Source organism: Indicator indicator, chromosome 5, assembly GCF_027791375.1.
Source record: "Indicator indicator isolate 239-I01 chromosome 5, UM_Iind_1.1, whole genome shotgun sequence".
Classification (NCBI taxonomy): domain Eukaryota; kingdom Metazoa; phylum Chordata; class Aves; order Piciformes; family Indicatoridae; genus Indicator; species Indicator indicator.
Window position 1 is genome coordinate 10632178 of NC_072014.1, and position 20963 is coordinate 10653140.

The 20963-nt window shown below is 40.9% G+C and overlaps 1 protein-coding gene across 1 annotated transcript in view; it reads right to left on the bottom strand.

The window, feature by feature from the left end:
• Positions 1-20963, bottom strand: part of LRRFIP1 (LRR binding FLII interacting protein 1) — a 115691-nt gene that overhangs the window by 20642 nt on the left and 74086 nt on the right. The window contains exons 10-15 of the mRNA XM_054381036.1: positions 19823-19879; positions 14589-14633; positions 13554-13619; positions 9999-10076; positions 1786-1818; positions 924-1049 (exon numbers count right to left, since the gene is read on the bottom strand). Coding sequence (XP_054237011.1) covers positions 924-1049; positions 1786-1818; positions 9999-10076; positions 13554-13619; positions 14589-14633; positions 19823-19879 — 405 coding nt within the window. The remainder of the gene's footprint in view (positions 1-923; positions 1050-1785; positions 1819-9998; positions 10077-13553; positions 13620-14588; positions 14634-19822; positions 19880-20963) is intronic.

A 20963-nucleotide genomic window follows, 5' to 3' on the forward strand; every position in this document is an offset into this window, starting at 1 on the left:
TATTGCTGCAATAGAGAGATGCTGCTGGGGAGCTAGTGTCTAATAAGTTCATAGATTCACAGAATGGTTTGGGTTAGAAGGGACCTTGCTGATCATCTAGTTCCAATCCCCCCTGGCATTGTCAGGGACACCCTCCACTGGACTGGATTGTTCAAGGCCTCATCCAACCTGTCCTTGAACACCTCAGGGAGGGGGCATCCACAACCTCCCTGGGCAACCTGTTTCACTGTCTCACCACTCTTATTGTAAAGAATTTAATCCTAGTATCTAGTCTAAATCTACCCTCCTCACTTTTCATTTGCAGCACACAATTCATTGTGGCAGAACTGCCAAAAGAGAGAGACAAGACAGTCTCATTTTTTGAAAGAAGCCTAAAGCATATTTACTAATATCCTTTGGATAGTATGAATCTATTTAATAACAACATGAAGAAAATTCCTAGTTAGTATTAGTCTGTAGGTCCCAGACAATTCTTAATGCCAATTTATATATGGGAGAAGGCGGTATCCTCTCCCAGGTAACAAGCAATAGGATGAGAAGAAACAGTCTCAAGTTGTACCAGAGAAGGTTTAGACGGGGTATTAGGAAAAAATTCTTCATTGAAAGAGTGGTTAAGCACTGGAACAGGCTGCCCAAGGAAGTGGTGGAATCATCATCCCTGGAAGCATTCAAAAAGCTTGTAAATGGGGCATGGCTTAGTGGTAGACTCAGCAGTGTTAGATTAACAGTCGGACTTAATCATCTCGGAGGATTTTCCAACCTTAATTGTCCTATAATCAGTAACAGGGATATCATCACCACTTTCAAGTAATCTTACAGGTTACAAATTTGTCAAATGCAGTGTAAAAAAATATTCTGATCAAAGGAGGCATAGTTAAGAAACAGATTCCTGACACTTGATGCTAGTTTTAAGTATTTCTTACCTTAATTTCTCTAATAGATGCCTCTGTGTCAGCTGAGATGGAGGTATCCCCACTGCCTCTTCGTGAAGAAGTGCCCCCCAGAGAAGCTAAGGTAGCTGCTGACAAACTTGAGACAGTGCGTATTCCCTACAACGACACAGCGTTAAAAATGGTTACCGACTTTTTTCTAGGTCCAATGTGGGTTTCTAGTTTGGTTTTTGAAGGATGTGTTTTTTGGTTTCTTTGGTTTTGTGGTTCTTTTCTTTTCCAATACACACGTTACAGCAATCATGACACTTCTAAATTATGCAAAGAGGAAAAAAAATGAAAGCATCAAGATTTAACAAAGGAAAATAATGAGGAAAAAGCTGGTTGGATGTTATTTAAACTCCACTGAAACTGGAGTTTGAATGACTTAGCCTCTAACTGTAATTCTAAATCAGACTTGTAGTTCATACATATTGTGAATGCTTCTGACTACCCTTCAAGTTCCTCTCCTTTCATGGATGTTCTTCTGTTCTGCAGCAGTAGCTGCATGAAGTGTTTTACTGCAGTAGAGGCTCTGCATTAAGCCAATTTCTCACTACTGTGGTATCTACCTCTTTTATTCTCTTTATTTACTTTTATGTAATACTGTAATTAAAATCTTATAAACAAAGCCAGTGATCACGTGGTTTAGCCTAAAGCAATTTCAGCAAGCTGTTATTGAAGGTCAACTACTTAACCTCTGAATAACCATAGTGGTTTAAAAGTTTGTCTTTAAAAAAAATGTAGTAGCAGAGTAATCCAAAGTTTTGCCCCATAGTGGATTTTCTAGAAGGGTTCTGTGCGCTCTCAGCAAGTTCTACCTACCGACAAGAACATAAAGAAAGCTCCTTCTTACCTTCTCAAAGTCTTTCTCTGGCCTTTCCTCAATCTGTAAAACAAAGATTTAGAAGGAATTATTAAATAATAAAAGGGCAAGTGAATGCAGTAGGATATCAGAAAGGGAATTCTTGTAAAAGACTTTCCATTAGCAATTTCTATCCACTCAAAAAGCAGCATCCTGGCTGGCATCTCAGGGGACATGGCTGGACAATACACTTACCAATTTTTCAGCAGTACATTATTAACTGGAGTATACTTACTAAGAAAAAAAACCTATTTAGTCTATCAAATAAGACAGAGAAATACTTTTTCCTCCCCTGCATATTCTGCATCACAATGTCTCAGACATGAAGACTCAGTCTAGAGTTAACAATTCAAGGAATACAAAGACCTACATGTGCATGAACTTAAAAGCCCCAGGGATCTTCCCCTGGACATATAAACAGTTGTCAGCACAGCAGCTGTATACATATGCAGCTACTCCTATTTACTTTAGAACAAGCTACAGATATGCCTCAAATGAACCCTAAATACCAATTTGCTTAAGTAGAGAGGTTAGCTTTTTTTAATGGAAAGATCAATAGGATTCCAGATCGTGATAACTTCTTGACATTACATTTTTGTTACGGACCTTAACTCAAAAAAGGCTACCTGTGAAGCCTGCCAACACATCCTCCCCCATTCCAAAACATAAGATACCAAGTTTGACTTGTATTGTGTCTGCACTGCTCCCTAAGGAACAAGAGATGGAGGGGAGGAAAAAAAATAAAAATCCAAAGCTCTGGACCTCTGCTAAGTAAGCCTGCTCAAGACAAAAGATGACTGACTTCAAGCAAAGGTCCAAGTAAGGCTGAGACTACAAAAATTGACCCTCAAGTCAAATACCAGGATACAGGTTCAAAGTCTAAATAAACAGCTCTTTCATGGTTTCAGTACTTCACTGGAAGGTATTCATTCAGAAGACAGATCCTGTGCTAAATCTAGTCTAGAAGAAACAAAACAGAGCCAAAGAAGCATTGAGGAGTACAAAAATTTACCACGGATAGGAGCAGCTTAAATGCTTAAAAGAAAGTTAGACCAAACCCCACATAAAACCTGAATAGAATCTTTTTTCACCTTGATGGCAACCATCCTATCAATTTTTTCCTGCTCTGAAACCAAATATACAAGTTCACAAGAGCAGAAATTTAAAACTCAAGTGTTTGATCATTATTTACTATTGGCAGGGTGTGTGTGTATGTGTGAGGTGGGCATTCCACAGCTTTTTACACCGACAGTGCATCTGATGTCAGAAATTCTCTGTTGTTAGCCTTAAGAAAAATGAAGACATGGGCTTCAAAGTAAAATAAGCCAGACTTGAAATACTAGAAATAAACCTTGCAAAGACACTGAATACACGAAGTACTTAGGGGGAAACAGGTACAAAAATCTGTGAGTTTGGATGCAGTAAGAGAAGGTTACTAATGAAGGCAGATACTTCAGACTGACAAGATGGACTGACTTTTGCAAACAGCCTCTTATTTTCATGCCAGACAGCTCCAAGTGGTGGATTTGGAAGCTTTTTAGTTGGCCTGAACACTACTTTGTTGTTTATCATGACAATTGTGACAGTGTAAATACTGGGATTTTACCAAAGTTTAGTGCACACACACACACACACACACACACACACATCTACCTCCAGAAATTCACACACAGCCTTTTATGAAGTCTGCCTTCAGGGTTCAGGGCGCATCTCAAACTGTTATTTTCTTTAAGCCATTTGCAGAATGTTCTTCATTTTCTGAAGCCATGTGCAATCTCAGTTTTTAATAAGAATGGAGCAAGTATTAATAATCTGTTTTCATGATGCATCACATGAGTCAAAGAAAGGCTTCCATTTACAAAGGGGAAAATGTTGAAGACAATGTGGTGAGAGATATGCACATGGTATACATTTCTCATGCCAGCAGTCATAACCACACCTGTGAAGCTTGCTACACACTTATTGCAAAACAGTCTTTAACAATTCTCTAAGGTGGCATCATCTTTAACAATTAAAGCTATTAAGTGACTTCTGAAATTGAGGTGGTTTATAAACAAATGCAGGCGATTTAATTTTCCCTAGTGATGCTCATGCACATCTATTTGGTGCCATGAATGGAATACTTCGAGCATTTTCTCCTCAGAATCAGTAATTACCACTGCCAATTTAATTGAAATATTACCATTTACAAATTTAATCTCTTTGGAAAAAAGTCAGTTCCTCACTCTTCACGTAGTGTCCCTTTTATTACAAAGATGCCTCCTGCCACATAACGCTTTGCTAAGCTAAAAATCAGTCTGAAACAAGCAGCATCTCACTTTATGGTTGTGTGTCAGTGATACACCCAAAGCTGTGAAGAGCTCCTTGTAGAAAGACAGAAGGCTATTTTGGATTAATATTTGATACAGTTTTTCATTCTGCTCATCTCTAGATGAATATATTCACAGTATCACTCCCTCATCAAGACAAATCGTGCCTTCCAGCAGCAGTCAGCCACCAGAGGGAACTGCAGGTTGTTTTCAGCCTTCACCCGGTCTTTAGCAAGCTTTTTGGCATTTGATCCAGTAAGAAATCAAACAGAGAAAGGTCAGGGGAGAATGTTTATTTTTATTTGAAGCTGCACAAAAATTCTTGCCCAAAATAGTTACCTTTCATACTGCCATTCAAGTAAAGAATACTGTAATGATGAAACAGAATGAAAACTGCCTCTCCACCTTCCCTCTGCTACACTCAGGCTCACTTTGGCTCTGGGATTTTTCCACATACAAATAAAAAGGATTAACAGAACACATGCTGAAGAACAGACCTAAAGTAGGAATGCACCTCATGACACCAGACCTTTAATTTCTGGCACATTGCACTGTTTTTCGTATCTGCAATGGAATGACTCTGTCTCTAATCAGGGATTACCTTCCTCTTCGCCACCAGATCGGGTAATTTGTACTTTAGTGAGTAAAAAAGCAGGAAAAGGAAGTAACTTTCGGAGGAGTTCCAGCGCACAGATCTTTGTTTTGGCAAAGGGAATAGGTTGCTCTCTGCACAATAAAGCACAGTGAGATCAGAGTTCAGCCTCCTCTGACAGATTTCAGAATAAATCCAGAGCCATGTTACAAAAAAGTCAGCAGTATCAGAGGCTTACTGCAGCTGGAAACTTAACAAGAGCAAAATCATCCCACAAGTCTGTGTATGGATATATTGCCTATTTTTCATTGACAATAAAAACATTATACTAAAATGTATGAAAAAGCACTTCTCTCTATTCTGCAGTCAGCTAGCAGGTTAACTCTTGAAGCTCTTTATCAGCACCTAGTGCCGAGGGCAAAATTAGAGCCCCTGCAGCATTATCACAGTGCATCCAAGAAGATGACTTTTCAACACCTACTGAAAAGAGCAGAGCCCCTGAGACAGTAAAAGCATTAGACCCCAGCTACAAGTAAAGAGAACTTTAAACCAATGGAAGAAACAAAGTCAAAATTTCCAGCTTCCAGCCTCCAGCCTCCTAACCAAAGGGGAGTGAAGAAGGGAAATCTGAAATGTTTGCTGCAGACCATGCTCAGGTATGAGAAAAATTTCAGCCTGTCACTGCTCAGTTTCATCTAAGATCTTGCACTTAGATCAGCTTCCTCAAAGTTTTGTTGTTTTTTTTCTTTTTCTTCCCCTGTGTGACAAATCAAATTAAGATCATTTCCTGCTCTTAAAGTAGTTCAGCACAGTTTGAAATGAAAATATGGCCAACAGTGAAGAAAACAGTGCTGAACATAGCATGGTATCTACAACAACTGGAATTAAAACCCAGAAGTACTGCAGTCATTATAACCCCTCCTACAAACCCCATCTTACCAGTCTGGTCAGCTGGGCTTGGGCTGGCAGCAGCTCAGAGAGCTCCTGTGTGGTTTTCCAATGAGAGCCACCTTAACACTAGCAATTAGCAATAAGCCTTTAAAAGTCAGCAGGGGAAAACCACTGCTGAACTTTGTCAGGTCTAAAGTGGATTTGTCAGAAGTATCCTCACTCAGGAATGACTGTTATGCTAAACGTCATTGCTTAAACAAACTTATCAGTCTCTGAAATGCAAGTTAGCACTGCAGCAAATCCTCACCCCAGAGGGGCTGCAAGCACACCCAGACTGTCAGTGGCCAGGTTAGGAGACAAGCCTACCCTAAATCTTCAAGTGTAGAGAAAAGAAGGCAAAGCTTGAGCACACTGATAACTGTTCTGTGAAAATTAAGACTGACTTTCTTAATTACTTTTTTTTTTTTCCTGGTAAGGACACGATAAGCTTCTTCAAATGGAAACAAACAAACAAACAAACTATTCACAAGTGTGCATTAATGTATTGCCTGAGGGCTTCATACTCCCTACATGCCACTTGAAAAGCCTGCTAAAAAAAAATAACCAAACAGCAAAGTTCATACAGATATGGTGAATTCTTAAAAATAACTACAAAGACAAATAAACATTCACGTTGTGTTTAAGTAAGCTCCTGGCTTGTATTGTGTTACAAACACCATGACACAAATGAGAACAGAAGCTGGCAAAGCCATGTGCAGCAGCAAAACTACTGTTGCTTTTTGATCACTGTTTAACGAACAGCAATAGAAGGGGGAAACCAAAGTTCTGAGAAACAGATTTAAGGGCTAAAGTGACAAGATATCGGATGCTTTAATTTCGAAAGTTACATTGAATCATTCTCCATTCTTAATACTATATGTAACTTCTCACGACAGTTAGTGAGGCTTGCGAGCAGTTTAGTTTTGGTTTTCTGCCTAGTAACACCCATAATCATAAGAAAATCATATTTAACTTCAGTGTTTAGCACTCATGATTATAGTACATGGATTTTGTAAACTATCACACTCTTGAGTGAAATAAGCATGCTTGAAATGCAGCTTTTCGACCAGAGATATTCCCCTTTCCTTCCTCCTCCTCCAGCCAATTAAAAAACAAACTTGGAATCAGATCTTCGTGCCTGTAAATGCCAGAAGATACTTTAAGACAGGGAACAACTCCATTTTGGGGGGTAGCAATATTAAAAAACAATTCCAATGTAGACTACCCATACAGATAAAAACAACCACTTTTTTTCCTCTCACAAGTTATCACCATCTTCCATGGAAATCTTTATTCTTCCTTCAGGGAGTCCAAGCAGATGACATTTTAGGACTGTATAAGTAAGTAAAAGCAATATACTGCTAAGCCTGCTGAGCAGACAAGCCTTTATTTCAGCATCTTTACTGCCAGGATCAAATATAGAGCTGGAAATGTTATCAGAATGCCTTAAAACCTGTTAGTAAAAGGTAAGGCCAGTGATTCCTTATTGTGATTTAAAGGAAAAGGGATTGTCTGTTTAATACAGATTACAAAAAAAAAAAAAAAAACAAACCAAAAAAAAAAAAAAGAAAAAGAGAAAAAGGTACTGCCTCATTGACCCTGTGTAGTAACTGGAACTTTAAGAGCAAAGTCACCCATTAACAAGGCTTGAACTACCTTGCAGTAGCAGAAGCAAAGCCCCTGCAGCAGTTCCTTTTAGACCTACAGCAGTTAACTCCCAGCTCTTCTTCAAGGCCCACTATCTCCTTGCAGGGCAGATTCAGCTTGGCACCTCTCCATGTCGGTGCTGACACAGCTAACTATCCCCAGCCACTTGCAGACAAACAGTCCAAAGTGTCAGCTGAGAAGGAAAAGACAAAAAATCCTCTGTAGCTCCCAGGAGGGGCAAGCTGCACTCTGTGATTACTGTAAACAGCTTGCACAAATGACTCAGGCAGCATACAAGAAAGGCATAAGGGAAACCAAGATGAATGTATGGCAACCAACTTCTTAACACTTTAAGAACTTCATAGTGGAATCCTGAGGTTTGTTTTCTTCTTGCTTTGGGGATAATTAAAATTCAGTTTGCAAAGCCATTTAAGAAGTATTACTAATGTAAGATATACACTGCAAGAACTCATAGCTCAGGGACTCAGAGTCAAGGACTAATCCAAGAAATAAGCTGCCCAGGCAAACGGAGGAGTTAGTATCCCTGGAGGTGTTCAAAAACCATATAGACTTGACACTTGGGGACATGGTTTAGTGGTCATGATAGTGTTGGGTTGACAGTTGGACTTGATGATCTTAGAGGTCTTTTGCAAACTTAATGATTCTATGACAGATAATCAAAATAATGAAATACATTCCTGACAAAAATCCTTTTCTTTAACAACAACAACAAAATTGTAGAAAGTGGATGTTCCCTTGTTTTTAAGAAACACCAATACTTCTGAGCACATAGCTCTCTCTTCTGTCAGTTCTGTTTTCTTTTGCTCCAGCCAGTTCAGCTCTTTCTCACTCTGAAGGAGAGAGCTCACTTGATGGTCAAATGACCTGCATGTTCCCTGCCTGATGACAAGAAGTAACCCTATATGGACAGTTGAGGCACTTTTCCCCCCTGGGATGCAGATGTAGTGCACAGTTCTAACTGAGAAAAAAACCCTGCAGTGCAGAAACTTTCACACGGCAGGCTGCCTGTGAAGGGGGAACCAGCATGAGAGGGGCCATCAGACACAAAGCAATTCCTTCCTGCAGACTATGGGTGTTTACTAAAAAGGAACACTGCAAACAGTCCCATCATAGTTTACCACATTGCAAGCTCTGGTAGCTCCTTTGACTGCCCTTTTTAATTAGTCCTTAAGGCAACATTTAAAGCAGTTAAGTTTAAGACCTCAGCAAAGCACCAAAGGCAATAGGATGTTATGACTAAAGAAGCATATCATCTGTGTCAATTTATAGTATCACCCTTCACATCTCTTAGTATCTTGAGGATGTGGTAGGTAATATGTGACAGGTCCCAGGAGGATGAGCACATTAAAACCTCCCTAGCAGGATCGGTTCCATGAAGCAAAGTCAGCTTACTGAAACTTCATACAATACTTCAGAACTCATTCTCTGTGGAAGATTAATTTTGTTACAGACTAATGTAAGCTGCACATTTCCTCTAAGTGACATACTACTCTGCTAGCCTCACCATGCTACTTGCTCTGAAATTAAGCAGGAGAGAAAGTCAGAGTTGTAAACACCTAAACAGAACAATCAGAAAGAGAAAGCAGCAATATGCATTGAAAAAACAGAAGACAATTACTTTATATGTGTAAAAAGCAGGGGAAGAAGTCTTGTATTGGCCAACTACAGTTGCCTTTGGCATTTAAGACTTTCACCCCGTGACTACTCAGGGATTTCATGGTACTAGACATGCTGGGTACACACATAATCCTCTAGCACCTCACTGTGCTAAAGACTGCAGTGACCAGTCACCTACAGTCCCACAGATATGTTCAGATCCAACGTCTAGATAGTCCTGCAGCTTTGCAGCAGCACACCACCAACATGCACTCAATGCAACAAAACTAAACTGCTTGTATGCTGCAGTGAGATTTAGGGTTTCCTGCTTTTACTAATCAAAGGAGATGTGACATTAGCATCAACAACCCAGCCTTCTTCACAATGCCCCTGCCAATGTGCTCTATGCACAACTCTGGGGAAAAAAAAAAAAAATCACAGAATCACAGAGTTGTTAGGCTTGGAAGGGACCTCAAGGACCATCTAGTTCCAACCCTCATGCCATGGGCAGGGACACCCCTCCACTAGATAAGGATGCCCAGACCAACATCCAGCCTGGCCTTAAAAACATCCAGGGACGGGGCTTCCACCACCTCCCTTGGCAACCCGTTCCACCATCTCACCACCCTCATGTTGAGGAGCTTCTTCCTCACGTCTAATCTCAATCTACCCTCCTCTAGCTTGAGTCTGTTCCCTCTAGTACTATCACTACCCAACACCCTAAAAAGTCCTTCACCAGCTTTCTTGTAGGTCTTCTTCAGATATTGGAAGGCCACAATATGGTCTCTTCTGAGCCTTCTCCTCTCCAAACTGAACAATCCCAACTCTCTCAGCATGTCCTCACAGGAGACATGCTCCAGCCCTCTGATCATCCTCGTGGCCCTGTCCTATGACTCCAGCTTGTACTTTCTATTGTAAAAACGTACATCTGCATAGAAATTACTTCAGTTCTGTAATTTCTCATGTGGCTCACCTGTTCCCACTAATAGCATAAGGAACAGTCTCATGCATGACAGTGACCTCTTCGTATGAAGAAAAAAAAAAAAAAAAGACCCTGAAGACCAGAGGAATTAAACAGTTTAGGGAGAAAGAAAAATAGAGGAGCTCACCACTGGACTGGCCCGAGCAGAGCTGGCTCTTGAGGATGCCCGAGATCCTGAACCAAGGTAACAGCTGTACTCAGAAGGCTGCCACAGGAAACCAAGAACAGCAAGCAGAGAAAACAGAAATGCATTAGAACTGGGAAGGGAAGCGAGAGAGGATTCAGAGCATTGCATCGGCAGTTAGTTACAAAAATGGTGACATGCAGCTGGACAAAGGAACAGCAGTGAAAGTCAGAGAACAGACACCTCAGCTGGTACAGGAAAAATTAAGGCAAGCAGTAATTCCAGTTGATGGACCAAGCAAAGTTTTGATTCAGTTCTTAGAACGACAGGATGCTAATGATTTCTTTGTACATCTCAAAATACCAAGCACAAGTAAACAACTCTCATCTCTATACAAAAGGTTCAATCCTACTACTTCTCAAGAGCTCTGAGGTTCTCTGGTGAGCCCTTTTCCCATGCTTCTAACATTGTATGCAGATAAAAGGAATCCATGCTCCATGGGCCAAAGCAAGAAACATTCATTTATGTGGTGACTGAAGTAAAAACTGAGACTATCTCAGAGATCTCTCCTGCTTTTCCAGCACCTGCAGTTCTCATCTCCTGCCAAAGAAAGTACTTTTGTCCTTCTTAAAAGCAAACATCTAAGCAGTGATGCAGAACGACAGGGCTGACTTGTTGCTGATGAGGACGAAGAAGGTGTCTATGCCGCTGTATTTCCAGAGGTTACAATGCAGTGGAAGTAGGGAAGGGAAATGAAAGTTTAAAGTGTTGGGGAAACAGAACTAAAACTTACACTGGAAATGCATTCTAGACTTATTCCCCTCTGTTTTCACAGATGGCAGTGTAGCAGCTTCACAGTCAACCTTGTATTTAGATGTATTTTATAGAAAGACACGTAGGTGTATATCTATACAAGGGAGTTTTGATACGTTCAGAACAGAGAGGAATTAAAGAGGCTGGAGGTTTACTGGATATGGTATTTTTCCTATTGCTGCTATCTTGAGACAATTGCAAATGTGGCCTTTGTAAAAGGGCATTTGAGTCTGTCAACTTTCACGTGCAGAAAGCTTCTACAAATGCAAGGCCAGAGGCAGTTGAGGGACAGGAACAAACATGAGGAACTGCTCTTCTCAGAAGCTCAGACAATGCTGCCGATGACCTTTGTGAGTTTATTTTATAGGCACTTCAGACTCTTTCTTAGATACAAAAGCCACTAAAAAATTACCCTACTTTTGAGATACCTGCACTCTGTCATTTTCTAAGATTCCTTCTGTTAAGTAACCTAGCCACTGCAGGAATGCCCTGGACTCCTCAGCTACACAGACAGCCTGGTCTTCACCAAGCTACTGGAGGACTGTTTCAGCATTAGTCATGCTAACAAAGTGACACAGTATTAAATAAAAATTAAGCTTATAATACTAATAAATGCTAAGAAGGTAATGCTGGAAATAACCCCAGCTACAGTAAGCTTAGTTGCTAACCACAAAGTATTACCTCCTAAGGCACACAGCCCTCAGCAAGCCCCAGAAGCAGGGCAGAATGTGACCCAAGCCGTGTCCTCAGATGTCTTATATAAACTGACACTGGCTTCATGCACCTGAACCATTGAGTGTCATTTCAGAGATGAGAATACGCAAAACTGAGCTGCACACAGTTTACAACTATTCTGAAGCACAGCCCCTTCAATTCCTAAATTAAAAAAAAAAAAAAACCACCAAAGTAAACATCTAGATTTTGTTTTCTTATTACGTAGTTCTAGTGTAGAAGCCTTGTGCCATCACTGGTGTTTTATGCCTAACATAACAAGGATGTCAAATAAACCTAAAACACATGACAAGGAAGACATATAAATTACTGAGGGGTCCCATATTAGTGGAACCTCTCTATTCTGCAGGGCAGAACACGGAAGCAAGTGTCACTTGGTTAGCTGGCTAAGACCAAGCAAGGCCAATTTCAGCCTTGCCCCCTGCATTCCCCTGTCATCTGAGCATCCAAAAACATTCTTTGGGAACAGCTACCCAAATGGTACACCCTCTACATGTGAAAAGTGCTACGAGATTTGGAGACCTTAAGACAACCACAGCTAACTCTGCAACTGTGACAAAGCCATTCCCTTTGCAGCAGAAACCTCATACTTCAGCTCTCATTAATATAGGCAACTGTGCAACATAAACTGGAAAGGCTGGGTTATACCCAGGCTTCCAAATACCTGTGGCATGGGGATGGAGGAAGAGGAACAATCACTGGCCTTATATTCAGTGTTCCCTGCTCAAGCTGTTTACAGTGACTCAAAGACTTGTAAACAGCATTTGGGCTCGGAGCCCACTGTAAATGATTTCTCCCAAGAGTAGAAGTTTTATCATCTGGACCTCTGAAAGACTTATCTCAAAACAAAGGAAAATATCTCGTAAGAAGGGCTGTCAGCCCATACAATCAGCCCACTGCAGCCTCAGTGGCAAACTCACTAAATTGCTGCCACAACAATCTAAATAGATAAATATTGATGAATTTCCAAGGGCAGCCAAACGGAGACAAGGCACAACTGTGAGACAAAAAGTAATTTGCATCTTAACATCAGTAGCAACCAGATACACAGCCAACCTAGTGAATCAGTGTGAGTGCAAGGGCATGGAATAGCTTATTAAAAATAAGCAATTGCTTAGTAAACATCCTTGAAAGGTTTTCTTCTCCAAGCTCGTAGTAACTTTTAAGGTTAAATTAACATTAATGCTTTGTCTTGAGGCTTTTGTTATGGTGTTAAGTGGTTTATTTTTCATTTGTGGGGGCTTCTTTGTTAATTTGGGGTTTTTGGTGACCAGCAAAGGAGTTCAGTGAGAGAACAAGCAGTGGGTCCACAGAACAGAATTTAAAAAAAAGACTGGTCTTCCCCCTGCCCCAGGCAGATACAAGAGCAGCAGAGGCCCCATCTGAGAAGAGGTAAACCTAGTCCTGCAACCTCTCTTTCAAAAGGAAACAATTTATATCATCATTCCTCATATTGTCTCTCCACATAAATGACAGAGCACATACTTTGAAAAACCTTGTCACAAGTTGCCTGACACATCACTATGGCTGTAAATCCTAAAAACAAAGCCAAGCACGTCATGCATTCACAAAAATCCTTTACTCTGTGCTAGCAGGTGAGAGCTAATGATGTAACACTGGGAAAGTGTTTGTTGTTGTGCGGTTTGGTTTTGTTCGGGGTTTTTTTAACTATATTGTTCCCAGTTTTCAAAAGAAGACTTCTCAGTGAGGAAAGGGACTTTATGTACCACCTACCATCTTTCTAAGTGCAAGGCAGAGCTGAATCCCCCTCACTGCAGGAGGGGCCAAGAGGCTAGCACCAGGCTCTGTCACTGCTAGCCAGCACGTTACGACAGCAGATAAATCACCACTTACTATGTCATGGAACCTCACAGAAACGATGCTCCTAATTTTGCCTCCAGGGGAAGGCTATGAACATCACACAATCCATTTGAAATGTTCCTCAGCCCAGAGAACACACACAATATTGGAGGACAGAGACAAGCCAACAGGGAAACGCAGAAAACATCTTACAGCACGAGAACTAGAGGCACTATACCGACGACTCCCACTGTAAACGCTCTCGTCATACACAGACGCCTACAATTAAAAGACAGAGTCAGAACAGGACTGGCAGACCTAGTTTCTGGTTTCAATCTGGAGCATTACAGATTCACAAGGTGCAGAGTGAAGGTCACAGGGGAATGAGCAGTATGTGCAAGGAGAGGGACATCTCCCGTATGCAACCGCAAGCAACATGCAAGTGAAGACCTTATGCAACCTGACGTCGGTGAGCTGGGAAACGCCATAAGGCACATGCAAAACGTGACACACTCTCCCTCAAGTGCCCCACACGCTCATGCATTCCTAACCATCCTCCCAACCATCAGTTCAACAGTTCATGTTGCCTACCAACAGAACAGCTACATCAATTCTTCAGGTGTTCAAGTCTGTTTAACCTTCATTTCTGGTGCTGGCAATATGGGGGAAAACTCACACCTGATGAGCATCACTTACTAGCCAGTTTACTACTTTAATAACAGAGGAGAAAGATGTCTGTTTTCATGTTGCTTACAGTTTAGCATATAAATGTATGGCTCAGGAAACACAGGGGGAGTAGGAAATGCTATCTTTAGAGAAAAAAGTTGAGAAGATCATTTTAAAGTATAAACAAGAACAGTGGAATCTGGCTTAAAGAAAAAAAAAATCAATAGTTTTTTTATTCATTATTACTCAACCAGAAAGAATTGATGTTGCTTCTCTTAGGCCTGGTCCTGCATATTGTAGAGATTACATCAAAATGAAGACAAATATCTCTGTTCCAGAAATAAGTCTATGGCACCACCACAACCCTCTGAGCATTGGTTGCACAATTCCAGTGGGAATAAAAGGAAGGATCAGCAAATCCAGGTCTGTACAAACAGCATTGCACACGTGCATTCAGATGGATCAGACACCAGAGTGTGAAACGGATGGACCCAACAGGAACTACAGAGGTAAGAGACAGCATATGCATGGCTGAAGGTGAGTGGCTTTGGTATTTGTGTTTAGAGCATTAGTACAACAAACCCTGTAACTTCTGGCTGGCAGGGCATCACTGTACAGCAAGGAGGGCTGAGGAAGACAAGCACAAAACCTTTTTACATAGAAAATGAAATTAAAAACAAAAAGACACCTACAGCAGAATTAACCATCTTGCTAAGAGATTACGAAGGAAAACTCAGGATAGAGAATATTAGTCATCTGCACCATAAAAGCATTAAATCTCAACTCCCAAAGACTAAGAATATCGAGCAGACATGTGCATTTCCTACAGGAAGGGAGGACACGACAGTATGCAAAAGCAAAGCATCATAAATCTTATTTTAGGTGGTTAAGCTGTTATTGTGTCACACGCATTTGTATATAGCAGCCAGAAAGGGTGTTTCTCCTCACTTCAACCAAAGCCAAAGCAAAAGAGCTACATACAAAGACAGAAGTGTTTTAAGATACACGTTAAAAGTGTTTCACACAGCTGTAAGATCATCTCTTAAAAACAAAAATACAGAGAAAACCTAAATAATTCAGGACAAAACTGTGAGTACTTAAGTCAGAGCACCACAAAACTAACGTATTCACTGTTAGTAACCATCACTCACAAGATGCAGCAATTAAGTTCAGAGAGCACACACAGTATCTGGCATTATTAGGTGCAAGAGATACTTAGCAGTGGCCCACAGCCCACAGCTCGCAGGCAATGTCCTGCTCCAACTCTCCCCCCTCACCTGCAGTGTCCCCATCACTGGACAACACAGGGCACAAGGCATAGCCTTCATGCTGCTACTGCCCATCAGGTAGGACAGGCTGTGGGCCACTGCTTGAGCACTGCTTTGCTAGTGCTGGACTGGCTGAGTTCTCTCCTCTCCATCTGGACAATCCAACCTCTTGAGTAATTTTGAGGCTTCAGTGTTTTTCTCCTAGCAGTCTGCGAATTGCTTGTAATTTTATTTTATGCAGACTGGATTGTCTTAAGCTTGCTAGACTGACAGAAGTAAGCAGAGAAATTGCCTTAAACAGAATAGAGAACTTCAGTTAAGATTTCCCTTTTCCAGGCCAATTGAGGCCAAAAGCAAACAAAATAACTGTAGGAAAGGGAGGAGCAGCAAAGGAAAATTAATTGTGCTCATTTAAGAACAGCTTTCCATTACTCACTCCAATCTTAAAAGGTCTGGTTTATTTTTGGCTTAAGTTTTAATAAAGAACAGAGACCCTTGACAATTGATCCAAATTCATTCCTAAGAGGTTGTATTATCCAAATGAAGTCAGAACAAGAAGTCCAGGCCAGGTAATGCCAGAGGGCAACAGACCCAGTTTCCATTTTGGGAAGAAGGTTGAGATGTGGAAGCATAGCCACTGTTGGGAAGATCCAGATCAGAGTAGTATAAAGCCTGCATTAACAACAAACAAAACAAAACAAAAAAAACCCTTGAGAGCTCTGCTTCATCACATGAAGGACTTTGAAAATTCTTCTAAACAGGAAGCAAAACTTAAGTTAGGTGCTTGCAGATTGCAAGGAGTCAGTGGTCACAGATGCAAAAGGAGGAGATGAACTGCATTAAAGATATGAAGATGCTTAAAAATTGTGTGTGATTTCCATTTCTAAGGTCAAAGGCCTTTCCTCTGCCCCTACAGTGTCTTATGCAGAAAATACTCATTAGGTTAACTTTCTACTGAAAAGGCTTTAACCCCTCTTTCAGAAGCATATATGCAGTACATAGACCTAAATTTCATCCTAACTCCACTTCAGTGAAGCTGTATTTATCAACATACTTCCAGCTTCTGTAAAACAGAAGAGACAACATCTGTTTTACAAGATGATGGAAATGTTAGCTTCCAGGCTCAAACCCAGAAAAAATGGCTGCATCGCAACTTCACATCTAAAACCTCAGGCTCTGGCCCTAGAGGATTTATTTCTTTGCAGGTGCAGCAGATGAACTGAATTGCTACTGTCCATCAAGCACTGGAGAAATGTACTGGTCAGAGAGTTGGTCAGCTTCCTTCTGAATTCTTGAGTTGATAGACTATCAGCTAAACCCACAAGAGATGAGAGAGTGTCAGAAGACAGAGAGCAAAGCCAGGGACCAAAACTGTTGGGTGTGCCCATCAGGAAAAGTGAGGAGCCCACTGTCAGATATAGCAAGGTTGAAGGCAAAGAAAGTTTTTTTGTAAGAAGAGAGAGACACTCTTTGATGCAGCTTCCTACCTAGCACCTAGCCAACCTTGCACTTCTGGTCTACCTATTTCATAGAATCATAGAGTGTCTTAGGTTGCAAGGGACCTTAGAGATCATCCACTCCAACCTGCCTACCATGGGCAGGGATGCCTCTCAACTAGGCTTGGTCTCAAGGCCCTGTCCAACCTTGCCTTAAACACCTCCCCCTCAGGGAGGAGGCATCCACAACCTTCCTGGGCAGCCTATTCCACGCTCATACTTAATGGTATTTCATCTCTCCAAGAACGAGGAAATCTTAATTCAACTCCAAGTTAAATACCAGAAGTACCAAGAGTGACTGACTGACAACTCCAGTGGATTTATAAGTCACCCTTTCCCTCCAAAATGCTACATTATTTATCTAATGTGATAGAATTTGCAAAATCAAGGTGTGTTTTCGATGAAGACTGGAAATCCGTCAATAAAACACTATGTATCTCACAGAGCCACAGGAATCAGGAAAAATACAGGCATACTAGGAAGGCTTCATAATCTTCCTTATTTTCAGAAAAAGGGCAGCCTGAAAGCACATGTAAAAAAAGTGTGAGAAAATAGTGACTCTGCTGTGCCAGGGATGGATGCAGTGCTGAGCCAAGGGTGCAAGCCCCAGCGGCAAGGCAAGCTGAGGAGGGAGCACAGGCTGCTGTACCGGCGTGCAGGGCGAGGGAGGAAATGTCACCTCCCTGCATCCCCACCCTCGCAGAATGACTTCTGTGCTCACCCAGCCCCTCCTGTAAGTAGCCTTGCCATAATACACAAATTGCAAAGGTATTTTCAAAGCCTCCCAAGCACTGTTTAGGTTCTTTATTTTCCCATGAGTATGGGCATATTGATAGGAATGAGCTGCAAGGGCTCCTCATCTCTACCTTCTTTGCCATGGTCCAGAGCTCTCCTTTTACAGCCATTCTCTAAATCACACTTCTCCAGTTAATTCTTAGGGTGGTCTAAGCAACTATGATACTCTGGTTTTACTAGTCAGCAATTACTCAACTTTCATGTAAGCCCTAACTAAACCTTGCATCATCACTATAAACTATGTCGGTGTCAACTCCTTTTACAAACGAGGGAGATCTGTGGCAAATTAAAGAAACTTGTTTGCTCTTGACACTGGACTTGTGTCGCTCCAGGCAAATAGATCTGTGGTCAAGACATATCTGAATAAACTGATGGACTGAGCTTAAAGAAATTACTTTCACTTCCACCTAGGCAGTTTGCAAGCTACACGTGGACTACCTGGCACATGGCATTATTGATTTGTAAAGAATCAGCCTGTGATATTGCAAGTACAGAAGCTGATCTCCATGTAGAGATCACTCCATTCTGTGACTTAAAATTGTACACATTCTGGACTTAAAATTTTGGAAACAGCTGTTTTATCAGTAGACTCATCACTTCCTTCCTGACTTGAAGAACTCTTGTCTCTTCTTTGTTTCTTATTGTCTCTGAAGCAATCTTTACAGTAAGGTCTGGAGTTTTTGCAGAGTATTCCTAAAGATGAATGCCAGTCAGACTGGCATCAACTGGCTTTGGAGTTTCAGCTATTCCAAGTCACCCCCAAATTCTCATCCTCCTTCTAAATAATGATTAATCTGAATTACACATAGTAATGAAAACTGCAAGGAACTAAAGATGTGACTGTAACTATGCTCTATAGACACTAAACCGCTGTGCTGCAAGCCCTAATACCAAGAAGATTTTAAACTATTTAAATGGAAACCAAACATTCCCCTGGATGATTCTTACAGACATTTTGCCCTTCCTGCAGTACTTGGAGCTCTGGGGTATGTCATTAAAAAATAAGAACATCCTTTGTCAGAAGCACTATATAAAGTTCCTTGAACTTGGCACTCTTGCTGAGTTGTTTGACAACAGAAGGACATACTGTTTTCTTAACAGTTTCAGCAACAGTATTTCATTTTCTCTTATACACATATGCAAGTCAAAAGCATAAAACCACATGGAAGCAACAATTTAAAATGGACATAAAATGTAAGATCCCATTTCACTATTTATATAAGTGCCTGCTTAACTTCATGCTTACAAAGGAGCTCACTGAAGCCTCTCTGATGTTTAGCATGTACAGCTCAAATACTTAGCTAAATGAAGTCTTAAAAGTAGTTTATTTTTCCCCTAAACATAGAGCTTTAGTCTGCATACCACTACATTTCTTTATGAGTCTTGATAGCATGGAGATCAACAGGCTCAGAGCTTCTGTCTTTGTTAAAATCAAGGCAAAGAAAAAAACCCAAACAATTCCCCTGCCTGCCCCCCAAAAGGCTCTGCTTGAGGCAATACCTTTAAATAATTTGCACAAACCCCAATATTTAACAAAGCAGGAAAATGGGCTCCTATAATTAAGACAAAACACTTGTCCTGGAACAGAAAGGAACATTGTGACCCACATACACACAATGGAATTAATAATTAAGCTTTTTTTTTTGACAGGAATATTTCTAGAAGTACATGAATGGTAAGTAGACAAGTAGTAACATTTGCACTGGCTCTTCACCTCTGTGGAAGTTTCCAGAAAATCTAGGATACAGTTTATAAAGGAAGAAAAAAAGTATTTAGTGAAGCACACTTCAAACAAACAATATACATTCAAAGTCCATTTTACATATGCAAATCTCAAGACATGAACTAAAGTCTAGGTGAAGCTTGGGAGTTCCACTGTTAGAGCACGACTTAAACACACTGCACAGGTTGAAAAACAAATCATTGTTGTCCAGCACATGGAAATCCTCCATGCCAGGTGACTCTGAAGTATTTCTTGTCACAATTTAACTTTTATCCAATTCCATTTAAAAGTTAAGCAGTTCTGGCTTCCAAGTTCTATATTTACCAATTTCAGAGACTTCCCCTTCCCACTCATGGCCTAATTTATTTCTTTTAAAACCAGCTTATTGCTGCACCTCCATGTCTGACGAGCTGTAAAACCCACAACGTGCAAGACAGGAAAAACCTGCTTTACCACAGAAATGAATTCGCTAATTAGCCTTAATCCCATGAAACAGAGCAATAAATTTTATAGCAATATAAATCATCTACTAACCCTGCTAGATTTTCTACTCTGGGATGATCCATACATGTCTTCCTCATAACCATTGGTCTGTTATGGAAGGAAAAAAAAAAAAAAAAACAGAGAAAGGAAAAATTGGCACAGACTGAAAAAGGAATGTTTTAGCACAAGTCACCACTTACATAAAGCAAAGGCAGAGACAGAACTTTTCAAAGATATAGCAGGAAGAGGAGAAGTGCAGGACTGGGTCATGATTTCAAACATGAGGACAAGAACACTTCTGTGTCTGTCAGCACCTGCATACCAGCCAATAATGTCAAGGATACTCCTGCTTGCCTTTTTTGACCTCCTTTTCTTCCAGTTAAGAAACACTTTTGCCTGCTCTATTATTACTGCACTACAGCTCTTCTCTCTTCAAACACTCTGTGAAGGGAGCACAGGATAAAAAGGGGACACAAGAGATAGGAGACTACAGTAACTGAAATTTATCACTGCACTCACTTATGCCTTTAGCAGCTAAGCAATTAAAAAGCTTCGTAACTTGTAGCAGAATAATTGATTCTATGTTTATATTTGCAAAATTCAGTTTGCTAAACACGCAATGCTGTATGTTTTTATCTTTCCCCAAGTACATCAAAAATTAAACCAAGCCAGTGACCATCTGCCACATCCCACTATTCTGTGTGGCAGCCCAGAGACTAGTGAGAGATTTCAGCCGGTTCAGCTGTCCTCCACCAGGCTCCACAGCCTGCCTTGTCCTTAAGATGCATTCTCTCAAAGAGCAGCAAACAAACAGGCTCACAACCAGCGTTTCACAAGCAGGGTGACATGCTTCAAGTCCCTAAGGCAGCAGGGTCAGCAGCGCTCAGTACAATGCAGTTCTTAGTCTGGAAACACAACGTTTGAGGAAAAGAGGACAGATCCCAAAGTCACTTCAGTCAATACCATTAAAAGCTCAGATTTCTCGAACAATTCACTATTCTGGCATTGCTTCACCATGAGACCTGGTTTAGCATTGAAAACAAGGAAGCACTCTGTGATTTCCGGGTCGGGGGGGAGTTTTTAGTGGAAATGCAATTAGCATTTCTATCCAAATTGAGTTTTGAAGTCCAAGTTTTAATGCATTCCCAAAGTGAAAATCCAGTAAACCCAATCTGAATCAATTTGTAAGCAA